This window comes from Fukomys damarensis, unplaced genomic scaffold, assembly GCF_012274545.1.
Source record: "Fukomys damarensis isolate Sample0158 unplaced genomic scaffold, DMR_v1.0_HiC HiC_scaffold_11, whole genome shotgun sequence".
Taxonomy (NCBI): domain Eukaryota; kingdom Metazoa; phylum Chordata; class Mammalia; order Rodentia; family Bathyergidae; genus Fukomys; species Fukomys damarensis.
Window position 1 is genome coordinate 6,908,183 of NW_022900923.1, and position 10,514 is coordinate 6,918,696.

The 10,514-nt window shown below is 48.4% G+C and overlaps 1 protein-coding gene across 1 annotated transcript in view; it reads left to right on the forward strand.

Annotated features, from left to right (window-relative positions):
* The window catches only part of Ptpn14 (protein tyrosine phosphatase non-receptor type 14), an 84,258-nt gene that overhangs the window by 35,435 nt on the left and 38,309 nt on the right, over positions 1 to 10,514 (forward strand). Inside the window, exons 3-4 of the mRNA XM_033762042.1 lie at positions 1,978 to 2,075; positions 4,071 to 4,138. Of these exons, the coding sequence (XP_033617933.1) occupies positions 1,978 to 2,075; positions 4,071 to 4,138 (166 nt within the window). The remainder of the gene's footprint in view (positions 1 to 1,977; positions 2,076 to 4,070; positions 4,139 to 10,514) is intronic.

Below are 10,514 nucleotides of genomic sequence, written 5' to 3' on the forward strand. Positions count from 1 at the left end.
TTTTTTTTTTTTTTGGTACAGGGGAGTGAACTCAGGACCTTGTATTTGCAAGGCAGGTGGCAGAACCAGTGAGTTAAATCCCCGGCCCCAGGAAGAGATTTTTATAGCTTATTTTACTGTAGCAATTCTGAATGCTTTGATATCAGACTTTTTAAAATTTACTCTTGTATTGCATCTTTAAATTCACATAAAACTGTTGCTTCAAATGTTTTATTTATATGGCTTTTCTCCTATGAGGAGCAAAGAGGTAGGCATGACTTCTCTTTTCCTCCCATCATATGGTATTATGAAAAACTCCCTTTAAAAACAACCACACGCACACACACACACACACACACACACACACACACACACACACACGGAGGGGGTTTTAAAAATGTCCCTACCCGACACACACGGAGGGTTTTAGAAATGGTCCTACCTGATATTTCCCCTTTCCTAGTGTGTGCACGTGCAGAAAGGGCACGAGTGCCTCTTCACGACCAGCAAAGGGCTTGGGAGCTCAAGTCCCTAATTATGACTGTACCCCTGCTGGTGGGGACTCAGCCACTTCGAGGGTCCATGGATCAGAGGTTGTGAGGTCAGAGTTGTCCATGGCACAAAGGTTTTCCGCAACACGCCAGGGACGGGCCTCTGAAAACCGGTGGAGACATTTGTCAGATGCATTCCTTAATGTGATCCAGCGCTGGGGACCAGAAGTAAGATGATTGATCCACAGTGAACCTTGGAAAGTGACTTTGATTTGTCAGATGGGGAGACGAGGTGAAGGTAGGATGTTACTTCTCTGTTCTCTATGAAGTTTTTATTAACATGGAGTTTTAGGAGCTGGGGATTTAGCTCAGTGGTGTCACCACCTCCCTCTCAATTGCAAGGTCTGAAGTTCCATCCCTAGTACCAAAAAACAAAGTAAAACAAAAGAATGTGTATTTTGTTTAAAAAAACAAAACAACAAAAAACCCATGGGCTTTTAAGTGACTCCCAGCATTTGCCCTTCTGATGTGCTTCTGGTGTTTTTCACTGAGGATTTGTATGCCCGTCTTTGTGTTGTCCGGCAGACCCAAGAGAAAGAAGTGAGGGCTGGGTGGGGTGTGCAGGAGAGCTGGTCCTTCCCTGGGCAGACTGCAGACTGAAGCTTGTGATCCTGTGACAGTGCCGGGGAACCTTCAGCTCGAACTGCCTGTTCTCAGAAAAGCTTTGGTCACCTCTGGTTTTCCTGGATTGGGGCGTCAAGGTGAAGTAAGCATTACAGTTACCAGATGGGTTGTCCAGGTTAGCCAGGAAGTGACTTGAAAAGGTGACAGATTCGTGAGGGTGTGGTCAGAGGAGGCGATGTCCTGGGAGGAAATGTATGTGGTGTGGAGATTTCTAAGTGTTTAGAGCTTTGCAAGATTGCAGTTTTATCGGCAAGGAAGCAGCACCCTGCCTGAGCCTGTGGTCAGAGGCTTCACTCTGTCTGCATTTTGCAGGTGGGAACTGTATTTCTGGCAGAAAAGTTTCATTTGATCAGATTTTGAGGAGTCACAGATAGGTACGGTGAAGCCTAGCTCTGAAAAGCTCCATCCTCCACCTGAGCAGAATTCCAAATTACTTGATCTCTCGGTGATCTGTCCTATGAAACTACTGCATTTAAAAGGTGGCGTGTTTCTAGGGTTATTCGGGAAGAGCACACTGTGGAGTGTAGCTTCGGCTGTGACCTCGTTGCATGCGTGACTGGATTCAGAAGAGTGATTTCACTCCTTGTCAGTTGTTTCTCCTGCCCGACCACAAGCGATTGGATGAGTGCCCTGTCAGACTCGGGATGAACAGGGACAAATGCAGGCACAGGTCACTTTCTGTCTTGCAGAGATGGCCTTTGTCAGCGCCCCCAGCGTGTCTTCCTGTGCACGCTGGGTTCTGCCTCCAGAGATCTGTGTGTTTTGGAAGCACGTCCCAAGCATGTGTGATAAAGGATGTTTCTTCCTCTATTCCCCTGAACAGATACCAGTATTACCTGCAAGTCAAAAAAGACGTGCTCGAAGGGCGTTTACGTTGTTCACTGGAGCAGGTGATCCGGCTGGCCGGCCTGGCGGTGCAAGGTAAGATCCGTGACCAGTGTGTGACATCGTGCTTCTGTGTGAGTACGGTGCTGCTAGCTTCTCAGAGTGGAAGGTGCATTTGCTTAAATCGCCCTTCGAGAATGCTTCCTTGTTATTTCGAGATAGCGTTCGTTAAGATGAAAATGGAGCGACCTGGGGTGGAAGGGTAGTGGATTTCTCCAGGCTGTCTGCATACTGCTCACGCTCATGCAATTATAGCTGGGCCTGAAGGGACAGCAGCTTTTATCCCGCCTTCAGTTCAAGCTGCATTTCAGAGTTTGTGGAACATTGTCTCAGAATTGTTCCACTGCAGATGTGGCCATGGTCTGTGGGTTGATGGTAGAAATGTGTTTCTGTTACGGCTTCAGGTGCAATTGCTTTAACCACTGTTGTGGAATTTATTCGAGTAGATTCAGAGATAAATTTGACATCCACAATGGTAATGTGAAACAACACATGTAAACAGCAATAGATTTATATTTACCTGCCCTGTTTGGATTTATCAGCTGGCTTTTTGTTTTACCTTCTCTACTTGCTCTGTGTATGCGTGTATGTGTTATTTGTTGAGTGCTGGCTTACTTGCCGCTAGTCGTATTGCAAACAAACAAGATGGAAGTACAAGTTTTGATAAGGAGTCCTTATTTTCTTGAAATTTAGCTGCCAGCAGCTGAGTTCTTGCTGTGTGGACTGTTGGTTTAGGAGCTGTGAAGCGAACTTCCCATCTTACACTTTGAACTGAAGTTGAACCTTTTGAGTTCTAAATATCTGCTAATTTGTCCCTCCCATGACCTCTTTCTTCCTGTGGTGTGGTGATTTCTGCTAGACTAGTGTTCCTGCAGAGTTAGCTCCCCCGACTGCTCTGAGGATAGAAAGGATACACCGTGTTGTATCACACCTGGCTACTTGGGGACTGGAAAGGGAAGAATCCACGTGGCTCTCATGATAGGAAAAGCACCGGTAGCATCATTAAAAAATGGAACACAAACCTTTCATAGACAAAGGAGTGAGCACACCCAATATGTGCCTCGTCTCCAAGTTAGATCTTTTCCTTTCGAAAAGCTTCGATTGAAAGACACAGTCAGAAATACAAGCTGTGATGGAAGATGAGGACTGATGGCTGAACTTGAAGACAGCAGAGTGAGTCAGTTTTGTCTTTTTCTATGTAGCTCAGGCTGACCCTGAACTCACAACGTTCCACTTTCCTCAGCCTCCCAAGTGCTGGGATCACAGGCGTGCTTCACCACACCCAGCTGCCGACTGCTGTGCCTACCTGATAATTAGTCATCTTTGTAGATACATCTTTGCTGTCTTGGTGAATTCTTTAGGTTGACCCTGGTGCGTGTGTGTGTAGCCAGTGATTCTATAGCTATTCTTACCTTACAAATACCTTAATCCATTTCTTTTGGGTGCTAAATCTGTAACACGAAATCAGAATTCCACATCTTCATCTTGCTTGTGCTCCAGCAGACCCTTGTGAAAACAGGACTGAACAGACTCTGGCATCTTGCAACATGTGAAGGTGTTTAGGAGGCGTGAAGATGTTCAGGGTTGCTTGCCAACGGTGCTTTACAGTGGGAATTTCCAGCTGCAGATACAGCAGCAGCACAGATGGGCTTGGCCCTGCAATTCTCTAAATTAACCTTGGGTTTAAAAAAAAAACCCTTGGCAGAGATTTTAAGAGGTGGACCAAGGCACATTCTGCAAAGAAAAATACAGGTTTGTTTTAAATTCGTAAAATAGCCTTTAGGAATGGCTTTCATATTTCTCTTTCTTTCCAAAAATTGGGTAGCAGTGTGGACATGCCGATGTTTACCGTTGTTGGGTAAAGGTAGAAACGATATCAAACACATCTTTGGCAGTGTTTTCATATAACAGTGGTGCAGAAACAGAATGGAGGAGGAAGAAGGTAGTAGGTGGTGACAGGTTTGCCCTATTTTATTCCAGCTTCAATTTCATGTAATAACTATGACTCTTCCCCCATTGTTTTCTTCTCAGCTGACTTTGGAGACTATAATCAGTTTGATTCTCAAGATTTCCTCCGAGAGTATGTGCTCTTTCCTATGGTAAGTGTGGCTTGCTTCTCCTTCTTCTTCTTTTTTCCTTTTTCTTAATGTTCTTCTTTGTACAGCTCATTCTTTCCTTTGAAAATGTCAGAGAATGTCAGAGACACATGTTCCCTGGAGAGGAAAGTCCACACATTTATAAAGTAGGGACAAGTTTTACAAAACACACTGAGAAAGTAAAGATGCCTCTTTCTGCCCCAAGACACTTGTTGGTATATGGAGATGCTACTGGTTTATGTGTTGATTTTTTTTTTTAAACTTGCCACTTTACTGAATTTGTTTATCACGTGTAAAGTGTTTGGTGGAGTCTCTGAGTGTGTTTTTTAATATATAAAATCATTTATTCAGAAAATAGAAATAATTTCATTTCTTCCTTTCCTATTTGGATCCTTTTTTCCTTTTTTTTTTTGCCCAGTTGTTCAGGTTAGAGCTTGTGGTCCTGAGTGGCCTGGGCTGTCGCTCAGAGCAGAGCACTTGTGTAGCATGCTTGGGGTCCTAGGTTCAGCCCTCAGCACTGGTCAAACAAACAAACACTGCCCCCAGGAGTGAATATACTCAGTGATCTGAAAGAATTATGTATTGAAAACTATAAAACATGAAGGCAGTTGAGATAACACACATGGCAAGATGTCTCATGTTCACAGATTGGAAGAATCGGTATTGTTAAAAGTAAACGTCCATGTGACCCAAAGCAGTCTCCAGATTTAATGCCATCCCCCCCATCAAAATCCCATAGTCAGAAGTAGAGTAATCAATGCTGAAACTCATAATGAGCCACAAAAGACCCCAAAGAGCTAAAGTCACCTTGAGCAGAAGTAGCTGGAGGATCACACTGCCTGTCTTCAAACTGCATCACAGAGCTCTCCCGATTAAAGCAGTGTGGTGCGTGGCACAGGCATAAAAGCGGGCGATTAATTCCTTAAATAGAACGGGGAGCAGAAGAAGAAATCCACATGGCTGCAATCAGTTGATTATTTAAAAAGAGGCCAAGAACGCACATTCAGGAAAGGACAGTTTCTTCAGTAAATGGTGTTGGGAAAACTGGCTCTCCACATGGAAGGAATGAAATCAGGCCACTGTCTCACCCCTTATGCATGAACCAACTCCAAGCACATCAAAGACTTCAGTGTCAGACTCAACTGTGAAACTGCCTGAAGAAAACCCAAAGAGCTGTATAACGTTGGTCTAGGAAACAATTTCTTGCACATGACCCCAAAATACTGGCAAAAAAAATAAATAAATAAATGAGATTGCATTGAGCTAAAGAGCTTCTACACAGCAAAGGAAATAATTAAGAGGAAAAACTCTCTTTAAAAACGGGCAAAGGACCTACATAGGTATTTCTGAAAAGAAGCCCTACAAAAAACCCACCAGATACATGCGAGGTAGTGCACACCAGTAGTCAGCAGGGAATGGTAATTAAAGCAGGTTGAGTCGTCATCGCCTGGCAGCGTCAGCATGACGTGTTGGAGGAGACGTGAAGAGGGAGCCTTCATACGTACTTGGGGATTTAAATTAGCACAGACACACGGGACACACTATGGAAGTTCCTCAAAAGAAAAAGTACTGGACAAAAATAGAATTACCATATGATCTAGCTGTCCCACTTCTGGATATATATATGTATGTATTTGAAAGAGCTACAATAAGCTTGTCAGAAAGATATCTGCACACTTCGTGCTCGTTGCAGCATTATTCACCATAGCCTACGGAAACAGGTAAATTCCCACCAGCAGACGAATACTTCAGCCTTTAAAAAGGCCCAAAATCCTGTCACTTGCACAACATCGATGAATCTGAGGACTGTATGGCTGGTGAAATGAACCAGCACAGAAAGATAGATGCTGCATGACCTCCCGTATGCATGGAGTCAAAAAATCCAGCTCACGAAAGTACAGCGCAGCTCTGTGGCGCGGAGGAGCCCGGGACAGGGGAAGGGACCATGTTGTCCGAGCGTCCCAAGCTTCAGTTCCACAGGAGGAGGAGGGAGTCCTGGTGACCCGTGGCACAGTCTCGTGAGGAGGTGTCCCGATGATGTGTATTTCCAAATCGCTGCAGCAGTGGCTTTTAAACAGTCTCGCCATGAAGAAACGGTCCCTGTGTAAGAGCACGGAACGTTCATCAGCCAGTTTCCCCTCCAGCAATGCACACATCACCGGAACATTGCATGGCACCTTGTAAATATATACGGCTGCTATCTGTCAGTGAACGAACTGAGGTTGAAAAGACTGCTCCGCTGGGTGCTCTTGGCTCTCCTGGTGCCCAGCCCCTGGCTGCCTCCTTTGGGAGCACGGTAATCTTGTGCCTGGTGTCTCCCGTGTGGGACAGCTCTGCCCCTGTTCTTCATGCCCTAGGCGTCCTTCTTCAGAGGTCACCTCCCAGAGGGGCACCCTCTCCTTGACAGCCTGCCTGTCTGAGACACTCTAACCACCACATGCGTGTGTGTGTGCGTATGTCTTTACTCCAGGTTCATTTTTAAAATGGCTCTGTCACGCCAGCACCTCGGCCCTTCCACAGGGCCCTGATTACCTTGCCCACAGCTCCTGGCACACTGTCCATGCTCATAGACACGAACGGGGAAGGTAAGATGCCTCTTCCCAGACTGAACCGGGCGAGCCTGGCTTTGAGTCCTGGGGAAGAGCTGTTGGTCGCCTGTTGGAAGTGTGAGGGTGGAGGACAGCGTGTCTGGGAGGAAGGCTGGGAGTGCGGCACGGGGCGTGGGCAGAGCTGTACCCACCAGCATGTGGGCTCTCGTGCTGGAGATCACGACTGTCACCACTTTTTTGGAGCAGCTGTTTTGCCCAAAACACTGATCTGGGCAGCTGACACCCAGGGGACGGAATTGTACAAGCAGTGGTACATGTTTTCAGGGAGACCGCAGCCAGGTTGGGTAAATAGGAAGTTTGCAAAATCAGGCTGCTGTGCCAAGTGTAATAAAGCACACGCTGGGGGACGAGGACAGCTTCCAGATACAGTGTGAGCTGCGTCCCCCAGGCCTGCAGGGCAGGGACAGGGGTGGTGCGGAGAGAGAACAGCGAGGCCAGTTTTACTCCAGCTTGGCGGGCCCAGGGTTCAAGGGGAGTGTGTAGTTTGAAACTTTGGAAGAGTGAGTTAGAAGGCCTGAGCTCCCACAGCACTGACGTAGGACAGAAGAGATTTTGTAAGAGGAAGTAGAGTTGGGGAGCTGGGTGTATGGGCGTCTGGCAGAAGACGCAAGGTGCTAGCAATGAGATAAAAACAAGGAAGCAAAGCAGATGTTTGGAAATAAAATAGGCAAAACTTGGCTTCTAATCAGTTATGAGGGCGTCTGTGACATTTTAAGGTATTTAGCTTTTGGAAAAGTCATGATACAGGGGTCGGAGGCAGGGCACACACTTAGCTATGCCCTCAGCTCCACCCCCTTAATAAAAGTTTTGAGACAGGTTCTTGCTGAACCAAGTGAGACTTGAACTTGTGCTCTTTCTGCCTCAGATGCCCGAAGAGTTGAGATCGCAGGTATACACCACTGCACCTGGCGTGAAAAGTTTATTTTTTTGCTTTTGTAGATAGTAGCCCAGCGATCACAACCAACATGGTGCTGCTTCTCTGGTGATTACCTGGTGTGCAACCTGTGGGGTCCCTGTAATTGTTTTCTTCCTTAAGTTTTTCCTTCTCTTCAATTTCCTCTTGACTTCTGGCCTCGATTCTGTCTTTCCTGTGTTGGAGGCATTGACGTGAACCGGCTTGCCAAGTAGTGTAAAGGTGGTCGTCCTGGCCCCTAGCACCTCCTGCGAGGCAGTGCTGTGTCCACATGGGATACCTGATCCACTGTCAGTGGAAATCGGGTCTAGCGAGGTCTCCTTCTCGTGGTGGCTGGCACAGTATCTGATGGCAGACGGCCCTCTACCCCACATGTGGTGCCTGGTCTCCTCACCAGTGTCTCACAGGACAATTTCTGGCCAAAGTGGAAAACTGAGTGATGTCTTAGGAACGTGTCCTTGTGGAATTGAATGCTCTGTGATTGCACCTTTGGGAAGCAGCAAAGGGAGGCTGTCAAAGGCTCGGGTCATCGCTACCTCCCTGCTGCCAAGGCCAGGTGCAAGGCAGGTGTTTATTTTTGGGGGAGGTCCTGGGGAGCAAAATTGGTCCTTGTGCTTGTGAGGCAGGCGGCAGAACCGTGAGCTAAACCTCTGGCCCAGGTGTTAAGTTTTGAGCAGCTCTGAAGAGTAAGACCAGAGTTCCTCTCGGTATTAGTACGTGGATGAATTTAACTGGACCAAAGTTTACCTTGTTCTTAGAGGTTAGGGAAATACTGCTAATCTCAACTTTTTAGTCGTAACTGTTCGCATTCCTCTTTCCCCCAAGTAAACAGTGCTGTTCTCTGTCATGTGGGCTGTTTCAATGCCTTGTTAACTGTGCCCATTCCATAACCTCTGTTCTGAGATGAGCAGGTGACGTAGGGAACTTCCTGGCCAGACTGCGTGTCAGTGACGTGGAACCCACCTCCGTGTGCCGTGGAGCTCACGTCCACAGTCCGGTGTTTGCAGTGTGCACTGTGTGAGCTCAAAGCTGATGACCTTAGACTGCGGGACGTTTTGTCCTGTGGAGTGGCTGACGGTGGAGGGTTGGTCGTTTTCTGCTCCTTTCCCATTCTTCATCACATTGCCCACGGAAAGAGGCCTGGTCTGAGTGCCGGCTGCGTCTCCCAGGTGCTGCCCGGCATGGTGTGCGTGGGACAAGGCTTTGAAGGCCAGGTGTCTGCAGCAGGTGAGCAGCTCTGAGCGTCCGTCCCTGTGCAGAAGGAGCTGCACCTTACGAGCTCAGAGCAGTTTCCATGCGTCTCACCTCGGAAGGAAGACGAGGAGGGTCAACATTGTTCTTGCGCCTGAAATCACCAGCCCCTGGTGGATGTTTACATTCAAAGTTAAACCGACCGAAGTTACATTGAATAAAAACTTCATCTCCTCGGTTGTACTGGCTGCGTGTTAGTGCTCCGTAGCCTCTGTGGTGGGGGCACAAACTGGTTGTTGTGCCCGTGTCCGGCTGGGCTGTGATTTTGCAGGCTTCTGCCCCTAGCCAGTTCCTTTCACCCCTACTCCCACTTCCCACCTGCTGGCCGTGTTGTGTGCTGCGTGCACTCTGTTCTCCGGCCACGTCCTGGCAGTCGAGGCCGTGTGGCCACATGGGGACCTTCCGAGGCTCACTTTTCTCACCGAAAGCGGGTTAGCAGCCCTGACCCTGACATGAACACCCTAGGAGAAGACGCATGGGCTGTGCCTCGATTGGCATGCAGTGAATTCTCAGTGATTTTGTTTGGCCATCTCCATCATCATCATCATCATCATCTCATTGTATTAGTGCTTGCATTTCTGTTCTGTGTCCACATTATGCAAACCCTAGGATGTTAAGGAGCGCGCTTTCCGGACATCGCTTTTCGGAATGGAAGGAGACAGAGGACAGGCAGAAGATAAAGATAATCATAGCCAGCTCTGCGCACAGCTAGGAACGCTTGTCTGATGGTGTGTGTGCAGCTGACATGCTGCACAGAGAGCTCTCGGTCACTTACTGTGCAGAGCCCTGGGATGGCACCAAAAGTGACTGGAAGAGGAACGTCTGCCTGTATTCACACAGAACTGGGAATAGAGGGTCATATGAGTAGCTGTTAGAAATGCACCCTGTGTAGAGGGCTACAGAGTTGTGCAGAGGGGAGAGGGTGGTCCGGGAGGATGGAGGAGCTCTGTGCAAGGCGACAGCGGAGAGGGCGCTGAAGGGCAGTGTGCCTCTGCACGTGGTGGGACTGGATGCTTCTTCCCAGAGGGGTGGCGTGCGTGTGGATGGGGTGGAAACGCAGCTTATGTTGAGAAGAGGCTTCTGCCTGGGGCCTTGAAGCCTGGGAGCAGAAGTTAAGTTAGAAGAAGGGAGCTGACCTCTGAGCAGGCAGTGGGGGAGCCACGAGGGTTGTAAACTTTCTGCTGGGTCCCACTGAGCCTTCGGAGAGAGGAATGCATTCCTTGGGAGGGGGAGGGGAGGTGGGATGAATGACTGTGTTTGATCTCACAAAGGACGGAATTTGTCAGATGGTGTTTCTTCAGCCCAGAAAGGAACAAAGTTTAGAGCAGGCTCTTGCTCCACAGGTGTGGGCACAAACCACAGGGGGGCCGCGGGATTTGGGGGCACCCAGTCCTGGGGCTCCTTGGGGCCCCCTCTCTCTTTGCACACTAGGAAGTGGAGGCTTAACGGCAGCCTTCTTGGTCTTCTCTCACCCTCCCTTCACTCCCTTGCCACCTGCCTTCCCTTAGCTTTTCAGAGTGAGTGTCACGCTGCTCCCCCCACCCCTCCCCCTCCCCCTCGTACCCCGGCACACGCCCCCAGCACAGAGCTGAAACCCCACACCTTT